Here is an 18,066-nt window from a genome sequence, read left to right as displayed (position 1 = left end):
GACCCAAGAGCAAATCTGCAAACATTTATATATTCCTTTTTGACCTTCAGGTTTTGCTGTGGTCACAAACCAATTCTAACCTTCAGGGTGGTATCCACGTATGGGTCTTCCTCACGAGCTGCTGCCGCACTGCACCGCACTGTGAAACACTGCAGGTTGTTGCTAAGGAAGAGGAGAGACACCACTGAGCAAAGCAGAGGCCAATAACCAACATGCCCGTACTTTGGAAGATATCACAGAGGCGAACAGAGCAACAGTGAGGGTGAGGGAAGACTCAAGTGTTCGTCAAAGTTGATTATTAACCTACTTCTTAAGAACCTCAGAATACCGTTGGGTGCTTTTAAAAATATACAACTGGTTCCCACCTCTCATCTAGAAATCATAATCTCTAAGAGCTGAATCTAAACATGTACATATCTACAAAGCTCCATGTGTGGCTCTGCTGTGCGCTCCTAGTTAAGAACCATGGATCTGGCTCAATATCTCATTTTACAGAAAAAAATCATGCCCTCAGGATCTGCCCAAGGTACAAAGAGATGACTATCAAAGCCAAAATTAGAACTCCAGTTTCCTGACTACTACCTCTATCCTACTCATCTCAGGAAGAAATTGAGCCTGGATTGGGCTATACAACACACTTAGATTATGCAAATACATATCCAATGGTAGAACTGAAAATCATAGACTCTCTGAGGGAATCTTTGGAATTAATCACTCCAGGAGGTTGTTTTAAAGATGAAGGCACGGAAGGTTCATGACTGGTCCAAGACATCTCTGAAGGACAGAGCCAAATTAGATCCCAGTTCTCCCTACTCCTCACACTCCTCTAGCTCTTTCCACAAGCCCAGGCTGCTTCTGCACAGTAAAACGACCCAGGGACCCCACAGTCAGCACATAATAGATGCCTGGTGACTGGTGAATAAGTCAACCCTCCAATACTGACATTAAAAACCGTTAAGAGTTCACTTAGAAACTGCTACAAAACCCCTATTTTATAGTCCTTTTAAAAAAATTATTTATTTTTGAGAGAGAGACAGACAGAGCATGAGTGGGGAAGGGGCAGAGAGAGAGGGAGACACAGAATCCAAAGCAGGCTTCAGGCTCTGAGCTGTCAGCACAGAGCCCGAAAAGGGGCTCAAACTCATGAACCACGAGATCATAACCTGAGCTGAAGTTGGATGCTTAACCAACTGAGCCACCCAGGCGCCCTGCTACAAAACCCATCTTGTAGTGGGTTCACAGAAATAATTTTTAGAAACAAATTAAAAAGTAGGAGAATTAAAAATGAACTGTGTTGAAATAAAAAAATAAAGCACTAAAGCAAACCTAGCATTGATCTTCTAATAGAAGAAATACTTCTTCAATATGGAAGGCATTTCTGATATTTTCACAGTTGGGAGACTGTACATCAATCAGGGCACTCTCCCTCTGTTTTGGTGGGGGTGGGGGGGGGCTTCTACTACAGCCTCAGGCCACTGCCATCTCTATTTCCACAAAGTTCTAGGACATGAACTCTGGAGTCATGACAATAGCTGGAACAGTAGCACCACCACTTAGAAATCAGGAATAGAGAGTTAGCACCAGGAAGTAAAATGAATTAGGACTTTGAGACAGTGAGAAGCAAACAAGCACCTGTGGTAGGGCCAGAATGACAGGTGAGAGTAGCTATGACCATAAAGATAAATGGCTGTTAGGGTCCAGAAATTAAAAAGGCTGGTCCTCTGACTCACCTCCACCTACAGTAATCCCGCTGTTGGCTATTGCTGGAATACTAAGCAGCAGTAGAAGAGAAGAATGAAGTGAACTGAAGAGTGTTGGCATGGAAAGACATCCAGGGTATGCTCCTAAGTGAAGCAGCAAGGTGCTGCATGGTGGACATCATATGATCCACTTCCATAAAAAACAAATCATAGTACTAAACGTACTGTTTTTTTTTTTTTAAAAGTTGGATGAATATACACCAGTTGTTGACATGGTTGACTTTAAGGAGTAGGATGGGGGGGGAGGGGCTTTCCCCTTTATATAAGGATGACATTTTACATGATTTTATTGTTCTTAGTTTCTTTTTTTTTAATTTTTTAAAATGTTTATTTATTTGTGGAAGAGAGAGAGAGAGAGAGAGAGAGAGAGAGCACAAGTTGGGAAGAAGCAGAAGAGAGAGGTAGATACAGAATCTGCAGCAAACTCAATGCTCTGAGCTGTCAGCACAGAGCCCGACATCAGGCTCGAACTCACCAATGGCAAGTTCATGACCTGAGCCAAAGTTGGATGCTTAACCGACTGAGCTACCAGGCACCCCATGTTCTTAGGTTCTTTTAAAAAAAAATTTCTATTGCTTTTTTTTTTTAAATATACCAGTCTTCAAGAAACTTTTCAAGACAAACTTATGGGTCAAGATATTTCTAAAATACATACCTATTGGATAAAGCAGTATGTAAAAATGAGTTCAACAATATAGGATTTTAAAAATAGGTGTGGGGATCCTATTTAGGGGCACCTAATGTGAATTTAGGGGCATCTGGGTGGCTCAGTTTGGTTAAGTATGACTTTACATCTACGTAATCAGATAAAGATGATAGTGTTTTTGTATCAATTTTTTGGGACAGAAATTAATATTTTATTTCTTCTTTCTCCCTCTAGTTTTTCTTTAGTTTCTAAGATGGTATTGTTTCCTAGGTTCTTTTGCATCCTTGAAGATCCTTCTATTCCTTCTCTCACTTTCTAAGCATGACCTTCACCAGAGTTTAGTTTTCCAACTACTTTTCTCTTCTACACACTCTTGGGGGCCATGCTGACTGCTTTGATAATCAGCTCTGTTTTGATGGTAATAAAACATACATTTTCCTCTCTTTTCTAATCTTTGGTCCTGTGTCCAAAAGCCTACTTAACATTTCCCCTTAATATTCCCTAAGTGCCTCCAACTCAAATGCCTAAATTAAGCTTCTCTTTTGCCCCACCTTACACCAGCCTCCATTCTTTCATAAAAGCAGACTCCGGCGGGGTTTTCCATGGCTCTCCATTCCCACCATCCCATCAGACACCAAGTCTTGTCATTCTCTTACCAAGGCCTCTCCCATCCATTCTTCCTTGTCCTCTCACTGCTACTGCCCTGCCCAAATACAGCCCCTCATTATCCTGCCTGAACCATTTCAATAGCTGATTCATCTATGTTCAATCCATCCCCCATAACAGCCACCACTAATTTTCCTAAAACAATGCTCTTACTATATCACTTTCTTGATCAAAACCCTAAAAAATTTCCTTAATTTTCAAACCCCTGAGCTCTCTCTCAAGCATTATTTGTAACACTTCTCTGCATTTCAGCTTCTTCACAGTTAAAGGACATCACTATGCACAACACGTTGGAAATGGAGACTAGCTACCTCCAGGATGTTCACTTAGGAAACACACAACAGCATTTCTCCTTACACCAGACAACGAGAGGAGAAGGCAGCAACCACAATACGGGTGAGTAGCAGAATCTCCAGGTGAGTTCTATGCTGTCAGAATATACTTCCTGTGGCTACTGATACTACCACTCAGTTGAAAAAATAATTAAAAATCACTGTCCTATGCAATTAATTAGTGGATGCTCCCGCAAAGCTAGCCGTAGCCTTTGTTTATAGTCTTCCCACTATCTATAATGCCTTTCTCTTCTAATCTACATCTGTCAAATTCCAACTAGCTTCTCTCACTTCAAACACAAAAAACTTCCGGTATGACTCAGCCAGAAGTAATTTCCCTCCTTCCAGTACCTACACCACTTTCACAAAGGCTTAAAATATTTTTCACAAATCCCCTAGTATTTGTGCCCCATGTATGTGTCTCTGGCCTTCTCTTATGCTATTGCTTTAGAAAGCAAATGCTGTACCTTATTCACAGTTGCTTGGCCAGAGGGCCCAATGCAGTGGCTTGCACATAATCTAAGCTCAAAAAACAGGAAATAGAACCAAAAGCACCAGTTACTGCTGAAATTAAAAGAAATGAGACAAAAATCCTGCTCAGGAACCCAGGTTACATGCCATCATATTAGGGTAAGGCAACTCAAAAGGCATCTGCCACCAATTAGCCAAATGTCCTTGTCCATCCCAACCTCTGGATTATTTCCTCATTTGTACTAATCAGAGGGTAGAATCAGGTAGCCTTTCTAGCTCCTTCACAGTCCTAAGCCATTATGAGATAACTCAACTCATACAGAAAGAATATGACAGCAGAGAAAAAAAAATAGGAAATCTAAAAAGAAATCTAGAGATGTCCTGACTGGCTCCACTGACTTTTCATCGAAATTCTCTATGAAAATATTTCCTCAGAAAGAACTGTATACTTCCTTACAAAGACCCCTAGCCAATCTAAGAAAATAAAACAAAGGCAAAACCAGAATCTAAATATTTGGCATTGAAAATGTAGATGTGGGCCATCAAAAGACAGAGACACATCATTAATTTATAGTACTATATATAATTTCACACAATTCCCATTTAAAGATTTAGGAAGCATGTCAGGAATTTACAGAAGAGTAAGTGACTCGAAGGCTAGCAAGTAACACTGTAACATACCTTGTAATGACATGCAAAAATTGTGGCGTGAGCACTGCCTGCTGAGACTTCTCAGGATACTGGTAAACTGACATTAATTCAACAGATTTGACAACCATGTAGAGATAGCCCACATGAGGTAATGAGAAAAAACAAAAGAGACTCAGCAATTCTTTTTCCTGAGACAATTTTTTTCTATCAGAAGTAGGAGAACCTGCATGAAAAAAATGGGGGAGAAATACCACGAAACCAGTAAATAAAGGGAATCAATATCTTCACTTTTCTAAGTAAAAAAGTCTATCAGTGGATAACCAAAGAGTTGTTTAGGGAATGCCAGTAAGAAATGAAGAGGGAGTGATAGAATTAAAATATCACCATTTTGCAACCCCTAATAAATCCACAGATCTAGGTAATAGTTATCAGTGCTATTAACATCACAAAAAGAGTCAATCAGATACCAGGTACCTTCCAACAGAAGTCAGCATGACTTGTGCTACCCAATCATCATCTTCATAAACATCACCATCATCATCATCTAATCAAGACTAGGTCTAGACCAGCATTGTCAAAAGAAATATAACATGAGCCACATATGTAATTTAAAGTTTTCTAGTAATCACATTTTAAAAAGTAAAAATAAACAGGCAAAATTTTAATAATATATTGTATTCACCCATCATATCCATATTACCATTTCAATGAGTAGTCAACAAAAAAATCAATGAGATATTATATATATATATATATATATATATATTTCTGTACTAAGTCTTCAAGATATGGCATGAATTTTACACCTAACACTATATCTCAATTTAGAATAGTCACATTTCAGTGCCCAACAGCAGCAGGTGGCTAACGGCTACCATACTGAACAGTATAGTTTTATATCTAACTACCAAATCACAAGGAAATATAGGAGATACAGGAACATGTTAAATGACACTGTGGGGAGTCAATCAGCAAAATTCAGATTATGGGAAATTCTGTGGTATTAATCCAACTTCTTGCTAAATCGACTGCAAAGAAAAGAGAGGAAAAGGGAGAAGTTGACCCTCTAGCAAGGCTATGGGCCCTGTCTGGTCTCCAGCTTTGTCTAACAACCCCCTCTCCCTTGCTCTCCTCCCTTGCTTCTCTCAGTTCCTCAAATATAAGATTTTCCCTCTACCACAACACCTTTGTTGCTTCCTCTGCACCAACCCTATCCCCAAATCAGCCTTGATTCATTCTTCAGATCCTCTTTCTCAGGAAGCCTTCCCTGACCCCTAGATGAGATTAATATCTTTATTATAGGCTCTCAAGGCAGGGTTCTTTTCCCACAGAGCATTCATTTCAGTGTGTAACTGTATACTCCTTTTTGTGATTATTCAGTTAACATCTGCTTCCCCCCACTCCCAAGACAATAAGCTCCACGAGTGCAAGTACTTTGCCTAGTACTGTTCATTACTGTTCCCTAGTACTCAGCCCAATACCCAACACAATAGGTAATCAATACATGTTTACTAAAAGAAAGAAAAAACTAAAGGAAGGTTATGAACACGTTTAATCAGAATAATATTTATATCGTTCGTTCTCTAGGCAAGATCTAAAGATGCTAAGCAGGCCAGAACTAAGCACAAAACCCAATGGCAATTCTCAGTCTTGGCTCCCCATTAGGTTCCAGGGAGCTTTTAAAAACTACTGATGCCCAGGTGCCATAGTTGACCAATTAAGTCAGAATCTCCAGCATGTGGAGCCTGGGCATCAGTATTCTTAAAAGCATCCAAGCAAACCCCATGTGTAGCAAGGCTGAAAACCACTACTCTGAATGAATTTCCATTCGGTCCACATTTTCCACCTTGTTCATAAAGCCATCCTAAGAAGCTCCGCCAAATACCCAGCTAAAACTCAGCTAATAAATAAATAAATAAAACCCGGCTATAAAAAGGCTCCAATTTCCCTTTTTGGGCCAAGTAATCATTTCAAAACCAGAAACGGCTTTTGTCTGTCACGTCTTCTCCATGGCTTCTCCTAGCAGATACAACTTCCCTTTTCAGTGCTCACAGGAGCACTCCTTAGCATTATTTGCTAAAGAACTTGTGTAAGGTCCCAGGGAGACTCAGTAGAAGAACCTAACATAATACCCGCAGCAGTCTTTCCTCCCAGCCCAGAGCCTTTTCACCTCATTACACCATTGCACTGACATACTTACCTGTTTGGTAAATGGGTAGCAGCTGAAGTGAGTGCAACTTGATGTCATCAGATAAGACAAGGGATGAAATATCAGGAGCAAAACGTCTGTGAGTTTAAAAAAAGAGAGAAAGAAGGAGAGATCTAATTTCCGTGTACTTCTAAGCACGTAAATACATATTAAATGCTGGTGAATAAAAAGCTTTCTAATACTTATAAAGCAGGTGCTGAACGTGGTAATATTTTATGGTTTTATCATCTAATCCAGTTGACTCCAGTGTAACAGATACTCCAGACTGGCTACTTTTTTCACCAAGAAGTTCCATGGGCTTTTGACAGATAACAAAATCATCTGAGTCAAGCTGCAAAGTTTCATTACTGATGCCTTAAAAAATAAAATTTAAGAAAAGAGTTTAATAACTCCAAGTACTACTTGAGTGAAAATTAAATTTCACAACATCCTCATATCAATTAAATAAACATACAGTAACTTTATTTATACATATGGACATCTCATATGTTTACAAGGCACCATGGTTTTGAGAAGCCTAACATTTCTTCATGTATTCCTCACAACTGATAAAGTACAACAGGATATTATCATCCCAATCTTATACATGAGGAAATTGAAGCTCAGAGATGGTATTCCTAACCCAAGGCCATTCACCTTGTAAGTATGAGACCTAGAGCTAGAAACTCCTCCTCAGCTCTTCCATTATTTCTATTGACAGGTATATGCTGAAACACACTGACATGCTATGGAGGAAGATATGGGCAGCCAGATCATAAACCAAAATCCCATGTATTAGGAATAACTGAATCTATAAATAACGTGGCTTGGTGGCATATATATATATATTGGTGGTATGTATACACACACACACACACATATATATATATATATATATATATGTATATATATATATATATATACATATATATATGTATATATATACATATATATATATATATATACTAGAGCCCTTCAGATATTACCAGAAGGGTTTTCTCTACACCTAAAATAAGAAAGCAAGCTAAATTAATTTACCTTCTGTCTGTCTCATTGGATTGTTGATCTTAAGTGGCTGGTAGTTAACACTCTCTCCAGTTTTAGGGTCTGACTCCAGTTTCACGATTAAGACTTCTAAGTCTGACATGAGAGCAACATATCCAACACAAAATGAAATTTCAACAGGAACGATATTATCTATGTGTATAATTAAAGACCGTTCAAAGTCTAATATTGAGAATTCTTCACTAATGATCTGATACTTCAGACTAAATAAGACTAACTTATTTGTGCAACCAACAAGAAGGTCTCCTTTCACCGGGCAACAGGAAATGCACAAGGGGGCCTCAGAAAGCGGCATTTCAATAATAGACATCTGGTCTCTGAAGGTGTCACTGAAGGGTGCCTCCACTTTATGTCCAACCATTCGGATACACACACGACAGTTTTCAGTCCTTTTACTTCTCCAGTTCACATATGCACGTAGAAACGTAGCTTTGTTTTTCTCTTCAATTGCTGCCAAATAGTCTCCTGAGAAGAAAGTAAGATTACACTTAGAATGTGTAATTAGAAACAACCACTTACCTTGTGCCATGAAAAGGAACTATTAGTGAATTCTAATGTGAATGGTTGAATTAAACGTTGACTCAAACAAAACCTTAATCAATAGGATCTTAGGTATATGTGTGTGTGTGTGTGTACGTATATATATATATATATATATATATATATATATATATATGTGTGTGTGTATATACACATATATATACACATGTATATATACACGTACGTATATATATACGTATATATACACGTACGTATATATACGTATATATACATTTAAAACATGTTTTTAAGTGTTTTATTTTTGAGAGACAGAGACAGAGCGCGAGTGGGGGGGGGGGGATCAGAGAGAGAGGGAGGCATAGAATCCAAAGCAGGCTCCAGGCTCTGAGCTGTCAGCACAGAGCCCAACCCGGGGCTCAATTTCACGAACTGTGAGATCATGACCTTAGCCAAAGTCGGATGCTTAACTAACTGAGCCACCTAGGTGCCCCCCCGGATCTTAGGTATATTTTTAACTGACATTAGGCATTTAGGTTCTGAAATAAATCTCTCCCCATTATGTCTTAAGTGATTCATGTTGCTTGCATAGAAATTTTAGTTTTCCTTATCTTAGCTCTGAATGTTTCCTGCAGGTTGAACTCCGCTTCTCACAAGTCACACTTTCATGTCAACTCTGAGAAATAGGATAAAGCTGAACATATTGAATAAAACTTAAATCCAATTGATTTTCCCTAAACTGTTGATTTTATTATATTTTTTGAATTATGATTTTGTAGTTATTCTCTGTTGTGAGAAATCAAAGTGGTAAAGAGATGCAAAATGAAAAGCATAAACCCTCCCCTGCAGTCCAATCTGTGAGAAGCCAGTGTTAACACACACAGCTTTCTCAAATACACATAGATCACAGAGTAGTGTTTTGTCTTTCTTTTTTTTCACCAAAATGGAATCACACCGAATATATTTAACAATCTACTACTTCTAAAAATTACCAATAAATCTTGGCCTCCAGGTCAATACATGGGTATCTAACATCCTTTTATTAAAATTATCTGCATATTAGATGTATACATGTGCCATAATTTATTTAACAATGCCCTATTGATACACATTCAAGTTTTTCCAGTTTTTCTGCCACTTTATTTCATGCTGTAATAAATAGGCCTATACCTATATTTATTTCCTAGGGGTTTGTTTCAATGGCATGAATTCCAAAAAGTGAGAATATTGGGCCAAAGAGCAGGTACGTTTTAAATTTTAAGATGTTGCCAGATTCAGGGCATCTGGGTGGCTCAGTCAGTTAAGCATCTGCCTCTCAATTTCGGCTCAGGTCATGATCTCAGAGTTCGTGGGTTTGAGACCCGTATTGGGCTCTGTGTTGACTGCACAGAGCCTGCTTGGATTCTCTCTCTCCCTCTCTCTGCCCCTCCCGCACTTGTGTGTGCACGTGCTCTCTCTCTCTCTCTCTCTCTCTCAGACACACAAAATAAATAAACTTAAAAAAAAAACCCAACTCAAAAAAAAAAAAAAGATATTGCCAGATTCTATCACAATTACATAACAGGAATTCATGTTGCCAGCAGCATCGTTTGAACATGCCTGTTTCCCCATATCCTCACTAGTATTGACTCAATGTGATGGGGAAACATGGACTCTTAAGGTTATTGTAAGTTATATTTTCCAGACCATTTCTAAAGCTGGCCATCTTCTCCTATGTTTATCAGCCATGTATAATTTCTCTACTGCAAGTTATCTACTTTATTAGGATGTTTCATTTGTTTTCCTTATTAAGAAATACCAGTTCTCCGGGTAAAAGTGATATTAATCTTTTGTTGCTCATGAATAGCAAATTGTTTTTGGTAGTCTATTCTTTGACATTTGACTTCACTTATGGCATCTTTTACCATAGTAAAAATAGTCAGATATGTATGTAGTCAGATATGTATCATTTCCTGCTTGGCCTCTGAGTTTCCTAATTTGCTTAAACAGTCTCCTATGTCCTCCAAATTACGTAGTTATATTCTTACATGTTCTAGTTTAGCAGCTTCTTAATTTAAATTTTTAATCTTTAGAACTTTGAGGGGGAGAAACATCAAGGTTTTTCCAAATGTAGAATCTACTATTTACTAACAGTATTTGGTAAATAAGTCCTTTTCTAATGAACTGAAACTGAAACGCTGTTGTTAGCATAATGACTTCCCATAGACACACAGTGAGCAAGCAGCCCCTTTCTGCAGACACTTACTGGGCTGGCCAGGTCCCCTCCTCGTCCGAAATGAGCCAACCTTCCAGAAGGGCAAGGTTTCTCCTGATGCTAGTTCCTCTGATACCACAAAAATGGAACCTACACCTTTTATTCCCTGGGTATCTTGGCAGAATACCTAAACGTACCCTGCAGGCTTCATAAATTTGCTCACTCTATTCCAGAGAAGCAGTTTGGATGGAGTTGGGTCCAAAGATGCCTTGTAGCCTCCATCTTCCTAGAATTTCCTCAGTACATGATTTTTGTTTTTATTTTTTTTAAGTTTATTTTGAGAGGAAAATAGACAGAGAGAGACAGACAGAGAGAGACAGAAAGATAGAGAGAATGTGGGGGAGGGGCAGAAGAGAGAGAGAGAGAGAGAGAGAGAGAGAGAGAGAGAGAGAATCTCAAGCAGGCTCTGTGCTGTCAGTGCAGAGCCCGACATGGGGCTCCATCCCAAAAACCGTGAGATCATGACCTGAGCTGAAATCAAGAGTCAGATGCTTAACTGACTGAGCCACCCAGAAGCCCCTCAGTAAGTGATTTTTTTATTTTATTGTGGTAAAATATACATAATGTAAACGTTACCATTTTAACCAGTTTTGGGTGTACGATTCAGTGGTATTAAGTACATTCACATTGTTGTGCACCAATCACCATCATCCTTCTCCAGAACTTTTTCATCTTCCTCAAAACTATCCCTAAAACAATAACTCCCCATCCTCCCCACCGCCCCCCCGCCCCAGACTCTGGCACTGACCATTCTACCTTCTGTCCCTATGAATTTGCTCACTCCAGGTACCTCATGTAAACTGAATTGCACAATATTTGTCCTTTTGTGTCTGGCTCATTTCACTTACCATAATGTCTTCAAGGTTCATTTGTGTTGTAAAATGTATCAGAATTTCCTTCCCTTTTAAGGCTGATTAATATTCAATTTTATGTTTCCTCATCTGTTTAGGGACACTTAGGTTGTTTCCATGTCTTGGCTATTAGAAATAATATTACAATGAACATGCAGGCATAGATCTGCCATATGCCACATTTTGTTCATCTTTTCCTCAGTTGATGGACATTGGGTTGCTTCCACTTCTTGGCTCTCAAAAAAAAAAAAACCGCTGCTATGAACATTGGTGTGCAAGTATCTGGACAAGTCCCTGCTTTCAATTACTTTGTTTCTATACTTCCAGAAGTGAAATTGCTGGATCATATGGTAACCCTATATTTAATTTCTTGAGGAACACCACACTGTTTTCCACAGCAGCTCTACCATTTTACATTCCTGCATTGCACAGGGGTTCCAATTTCTCCACATTCATATCAACACTTGCTCTTTTCTTTCTTTTTTTAAATAACAGCCATCCTAATGGGTGTGAAGTGGTATCTCATTATGGGTTTCATTTGCACTTCCCTGGTGATAATAATGGTAAGCATCTTTTCATGCGCTCGTTGGCCTCTGAAGAAATGCCTATTTGCCCATTTTTGAATTGGCTTTTGTTGCTGTCATTAAGTTATAGGAGTTCTTTATATATTCTGGATATTAATCCCTTGTCAGATATATGCTTTGCAAGTATTTTCTTCCATTCTGTGGATTGCCTTTTCAATCTGTTGTTAGTGTCCTACTGTCTTTGATAGATGCAAGAAAGTTTTAATTTGGTGATATCCAATTTACTTTATTCTTTTGTTGCCTGTGCTTTGCATATTCAAGTTAGTAAATGAATTTTAAAACCAAGAATATTTGTTTAGTTAAATAAAATTGTTTTATTCATGCATCTATAAACATACACCTATTTCACTGATAAAGTCTATATACCTCTTATATATAATCTCCAAACTGTAGATAGTGCCCATACTGTTTTCAGCTTAATAACTTGTTTTATAATAATGAATTAGAACTTGCTAAGTGTGTTTACCTGATGAACATTATGATCAGGGATTTAGAGTTCTCTCAGTTAATCCTCACAACAAACCTTCATGAAACTATCTCATTCTCCACTTTATAGATCAGGAATCTGGGACTCAGACAAACTAGGTAACTTGCCTAAGGCAACACAGCCAACAAATGATAGAACTGGGACTCAAACCTGGATCTGGTTAGCTCAAAAGCTGATGCTCATTCCCCAATAATACTATTTCTCAAAATGTTAAAAAAGAGATACAAGTCTAAAGGAGTCTGTGGAGGTTAATAGCTCTTTATGAAAGACAGAAACTAAACTCTTTTTCAATTTAATTTATTTAAACAGACGAAACAGTTCGCCTATTTCTCCCACTGCCCCCACCAATTAGCTTTGTTTTTTCTTCTGTTGTCTTTCTAGTTTTAGATTCTACGTATAAAAAATCATATTGGATTTGTCTTCCTCTCTGACTTATAAACTTTTTTAAGCATTATATGGTCAGGACTTTATTCTACTTATTTTACAACAGCTTCTGTCTTCGTTAAGTAAATTAGAAAAATGTTCTCATATTTATTCTTTTTTTAATGTTTATTTTTGAGAGCGTGCGTGCGCGTGCAGAAACCGGGAGGGGCGAGAGAAAGGGAGGCAGAATCTGAAGTAGGCTCCAGGCTCTGAGCTGTCAGCACTGAGTCCAACATGTGGCTCGAGCCCACAGACCGTGAGATCATGACCTGAGCTGAAGTCGGACGCTTAACCGACTAAGCCACCCAGGCGCCTCTCTCATATTTATTCTTAAGCTAAGAGTCACTGATTTTTAAAAATAAGAAACTTCCTGGTTAACACTAATACAAGATTAAGGAAAAGGCAGCACTCCTGTGACAAAATTGACATCAGAAGGCAGAAATAATATACAATGCATCAAAATATGTTTTATGGCTTTAGAAAAGTTAAAAGACCACAGGGCTTGGGAAGGATGTAATAGACAGACTCGTTTAATACACTTGTGCTAAAGAACAGGCAATGAGGGCCATGTGGTCTTGTCCTCCCTGCCCAACCACCTTCAGACACCCCAGAAACAAGTGTCCAGCATGAGAGCTCCCACACAACACTCAACTCTGGCTACCAGGTCTTTCTCCTTTGAGAGCAATAAGTCCCCTCACATCTCCTCTTCCTCAGTTCACACACAAAGCCTCAGTTAAGTTTTCATTACTGATAATGATGTTAGGGGCCCCTGTCCTTCAAATTTCTATCTACATTCTCCCTACCACCCCCAAATTTTATAAAGGAAGAAGAGCAGCCCGCTAATTAGAGATTAAAAAATGAAAATGTTTTCTACTTGGGTAAGAGAGCTGCAAAGCACTTATAGTAAATATAAATGGCTGATGTAAAATTCATTCTGTGTTTGACAGGGGGAGATTTGCTACAGAGGAAGACCCTAGGCACTTAGAGCAGGAATTCCCATGTCTAAATTACTGTGAATGGGAAGAAAGAAACCAAAAGGAAAAAGCTGGAAAGTGGAAGGCAAGTTATCTGGATATCAGCATAGCGAGGGGTCATCTTTGTGTAGAATAATAGAAGCTGTACCCAGGGGTTGTACCCAGTCATCTTCAAGTTGAGGACTGAAAGTTACCCTTGAGCTATCTGACCCATGCTAAGGCACATACCACATGACTCCTGAACTTTCTTTAGGACAGCCAACTGGATTATAAAAACGTCTTTGTTTTTCAAGGCCTCATTAATCAGGTTACCATGCTACTCGCTGCTTACAGCAGCCAGTATGGCTCTAGGTGGTTCTCAATCTTGGCTAAATATTGGACCCACCCCCGTGCTGGGCCACACCCCCGAAAACTGACAGTTTCTGTGAGGTTGTGGTCCAGGCATCAGCACTTTTTCAAGTTCCCCCAGGTGATTCTGATGCACAAGTAGTGACATCCAAGGGTCCCCAGAATCACCACTACTGACAGGCAAGAAGACCGGAGGTTTACATAATGTCTGCCGCTTTCAATTCTAGAATAAACATCGATTTGGAAGAATAGGTCAAATCATGTAAATATGTCTGCTCTGTCTCTGTCTCTGCCCCTTTTTCTCTTTCTCTCTCTCTCTCTCTCTCTCTCTCTCTCTCACACACACACACACACACACACACACACACACCCCACACCTTGAAACTGGGGAGTTTGCCACTCAGTAGAGCTCTTGAAGGTGAGAACCTCCATGCTTAAAAGGGGAGCCAGATGAGGAAAACTACCAATATTGAAAGATGATTAAAAGAAAGATTTCAGTAGAAATACCCAAATCAGAATCTTCTGCTGATAGAGAACACACAGATCTAATGAGTGGCTTTCAAAAATATCTGTGGATCAGTGGGGGCTTCTGTTGTTGTCTTCGCTAGTCAAAAAGCAAAAATAACAGCACAATAAGTTGCTCATAAAGCAAAGACATCCAATGTTTGAGGCTGTTTTTTCTCTTATGGTTGCAATTAATAGTCAGGCTTTTCATTTTAAATAAAAGATAAAAATATGTATCTTTACTTGACAAAATGACCAGTCATATACATCATACTATGGATGATACCCCATAGTTTTTTACTGATCCACAAAACCCCAATGTCTGGAAATCACTGATCTAGTAATTCAACTTTTTTTTTTTTTAAACAGAGACTGAGACCCTAAAGTTTCTATAAACTCACACCCAACCAGTTGCAGACACAGTAGGAATTAGAATGAGATCTCCAGTCCTCCAAGTTCATGCTCCCTACTTTATTAGTAAGCCCCTAAGCCATAGGCTTTTCCACCATAAATACTGCCACTTACACATTTACACCACTCTTGAAAACCAGAAATCCAACTTTAAGTGGATTATTAGGCAGTTAAAAGAATCCTATGATAAATCCTTCTGTAATCTAAATACTACCTATTTTTAAATATTGAATTTTTCTAAAATAGAATATACTCACACAGTACCTGATATATCTCTTGGTGCTGCTTCACATTTCGGTGGGAAAAGGGTAATGGGTGTTATTACACCATTTTGTCGGGGGCGGGGTCTATGGCCTGAGTTCCACTTACATAGATTTAAAACCCAGCACATAATGTGAGCTTTCAAAAACCGACAAGAAGTCGATAAAGGTATAGATGTAAAAGGACTGGCCACGAGTTGGCATATTTATTGAAGCTGGAAGTACTGGGGCGCAGGATACTATTCTCCCTACTTTGGTATGTGTTTGAAATTTTCTATACTTTTGAGTTTGGGTGTTTGGAGTTTTACTGTTTGTTTTGAAGTGTCTCGGCTGAGTGGAACCCAGCCACCCAACCACGGGCCTTTCTCCTGAGCATGCGAGATAAGGAGCAGTCAGCGATGCAATCCCTCCCCACCCCCCACTTAGAAGCAGGCGCTCACCTGCGGTTGCCAGGACTACGGCGCAGCTCAGAGCACCTTCAGCAATCAGCCGCCGGACCCCCAACACCATCCGGCAAGTTCCGGGAAGCACGAAGTCCTCTCCCCACCCAGAGTGCCGCCGAGGACGCTCGGTCCTCTAGGAAGGAGGCCCCAAGCTGGGGTCCAGGCACCCCTTGGCCTCGCCATTACTCACCGGCCTCGCTGTAGGCCAGGCACAGCACCCTGCCCAGCGTGGAAAAGGCGCACCTCGGCTGGCACAACTCCTGTCCCGCCACTGCGAATGCCTCCACCTTACAGCCTGCCGCCACGAAGAGCGCGTCGCGTCCGCCGCCGCAGAACCGCTCCGGCTCCAACTTGCAGGGCACCACCTGCTGCGACCCGAACGGGTGCAGATTGTACAGCTGCACCATCCTGGCGACCCACTGCGGGGCAGCCCGGCGGGGCGGCTCCCTCCTGCACGCCCCGCGGGGCGCCTGGAGACCCCGTGCCGGTCACCGGAGCTGGACCACTTCCGCCAGCGATTGCACAGAGCCGAGTCACGTGAGCTCCACCCGGGTCGCCTGCGGCTCCCCTTCTTAAAGTGGCTGCTAGTTACGGGGCAAGGCCCGGCTGGGGAGCAGTCGCCTCTGCCCGGCGCACCCGCGCCCCACAGGCCCCTAGTCCTGGGACTTGGACCCGGCCGCCCTGTGCTGGCACTGCTCCGCGCTGCGTGGTTGACGGGCCTAGAGACCTGTGTGTCCCTTCATTTGTCATTTTACAGTCCTGTTTTGGGCTGGGCGAGATGTTTAGGCCCTTGAGTACGTTTAAACATTTGATCATCTGTGATCTTGTACCATTTTGTTCCTGATTCAGGGGCATTACTCGTGTCTCCCTGATAGCCTGTGAGCTTCTGGAGGATAGGGCTGGGAAAACTGAAGTGCAGTGCACACGGCTCAACTCCAGGCTAAATATACTGAAGAGTTGTTTGTTGGAAGGAGCAACACTTAGAATGTGGTTAGCAAAAGAAAAAAAATTTTTTTTTGCTGAAGAATCGTGGACGTCACCTAGTAAACTCCAGATATTTGACAAGAGATTAGTTTGAGCCCCAGAGGATGGAAGGACGAGGGGTGAAATCCACTAGCTCTCAGTCCAGTGCACCTACAACTATAGTATAATCTGGCCTGTATCTATTCCTGATGTCTCAACGTGGATCTCCTGGTTGCAATCCCAATTTAAAAAACAAAACAAAACACGTTTAGATGGGGCTCCTGAAGTGGCTAAGTCAGTTAAGAGTCCAGCGCTTGATCTCAGCTCGGTTCTTGATCTCAGGGTCTTGATCCAAGGGTGGTAAGTTCAGGTCCCACGTTGGGTTCCATGCAGGGCGTGGAGCCTACTTAAAAAACAAAAACTCACACATTTAGATGAAGTGAGCATTGGAACTACTGTTTACAATTTATCCAGAAAATAATGTATGTAAGTATGGATTGAGGGATGCTCTCTTACTTTTGGTGTCTCTTTACGAGCACATTTTTCTCTGGTCAGATTCTATTTGTCACCCTCATAAGCCCTTTCTTCAAAGAATTTACAAATTAGGTGCAATTGGATTGAAGTTAAACTCTACCTCCATTTTCTGTGCCATCTAGATGAAGAAAGTACCCCTTAGTAGTATGGTACTCTCCTTAACCTAATCCAACCAATAGGAACTCTTTGGGATACAAACATTCACCAAACTCAGTGAGGCAGAGATTTGGACAAGAAGTTACTCTGTTCATCAAGCTAGGGCTGAAAACTGACAGAAGGCTCCTATAGAAAGCAAAGAGCCTAAGAACTGCTTACAGTAACTCATTCAGATACAACACTCATGAACACCCCTTTCTCCACAAATATATGCCATATTGTTCTTTTTAAATTTTCTCCTTCAAGACTGAAAATTACGATTTCTTTTGTTTTTATTTTTTTTTAATTTACATCCAAATTAGCTAGCATATAGTAGATCCTTAGTGCCCCTTACCCCTTTAGCCCATCCCCCCTCCCACAACCTCTCCCGTAACCCTCAGTTTGGTCTCCATATTTATGAGTTTCTTCTGTTTTGTTCCCCTCCCTGTTTTTATATTATTTTTGTTTCCCTTCCCTTATGTTCATCTGTTTTGTCTCTTAAAGTCCTCATATGAGTGAAGTCATATGATATTTGTCTTTCTCTGACTAATTTCGTTTAGCATAATACCCTCTGGTTCCATCCACGTAGTTGCAAATGGCAAGATTTCATTCTTTTTG

At 40.3% G+C, this 18,066-nt stretch overlaps 1 protein-coding gene across 8 annotated transcripts in view; it reads right to left on the bottom strand.

Annotated features, from left to right (window-relative positions):
- HPS3 (HPS3 biogenesis of lysosomal organelles complex 2 subunit 1) overlaps window positions 1-16,341 on the bottom strand; it is a 38,995-nt gene extending 22,654 nt beyond the window's left edge. For 7 of the 8 annotated variants that reach the window (XR_009261858.1, XR_009261861.1, XR_009261860.1 and 4 more), the window contains exons 1-6: window positions 16,007-16,341; window positions 7,753-8,244; window positions 6,918-7,089; window positions 6,727-6,812; window positions 4,557-4,749; window positions 81-162 (exon numbers count right to left, since the gene is read on the bottom strand). Coding sequence is in view for 4 of the 8 variants with exons in the window: in XM_058730174.1 (XP_058586157.1) it covers window positions 81-162; window positions 4,557-4,749; window positions 6,727-6,812; window positions 6,918-7,089; window positions 7,753-8,244; window positions 16,007-16,223 (1,242 nt within the window). In the remaining 4 variants the exon portion in view is untranslated. Of the gene's footprint in view, window positions 1-80; window positions 163-4,556; window positions 4,750-6,726; window positions 6,813-6,917; window positions 7,090-7,752; window positions 8,245-11,379; window positions 11,619-16,006 lie in introns of all 8 variants that reach the window. The other variant, XM_058730177.1, reaches the window with a different exon arrangement.
- Window positions 16,342-18,066: the final 1,725 nt, after the last annotated feature.

Source organism: Neofelis nebulosa, chromosome 5 (assembly GCF_028018385.1).
Source record: "Neofelis nebulosa isolate mNeoNeb1 chromosome 5, mNeoNeb1.pri, whole genome shotgun sequence".
NCBI classification, from domain to species: Eukaryota; Metazoa; Chordata; class Mammalia; order Carnivora; family Felidae; genus Neofelis; species Neofelis nebulosa.
This window is presented reverse-complemented; position numbering and strand designations above follow the sequence as displayed.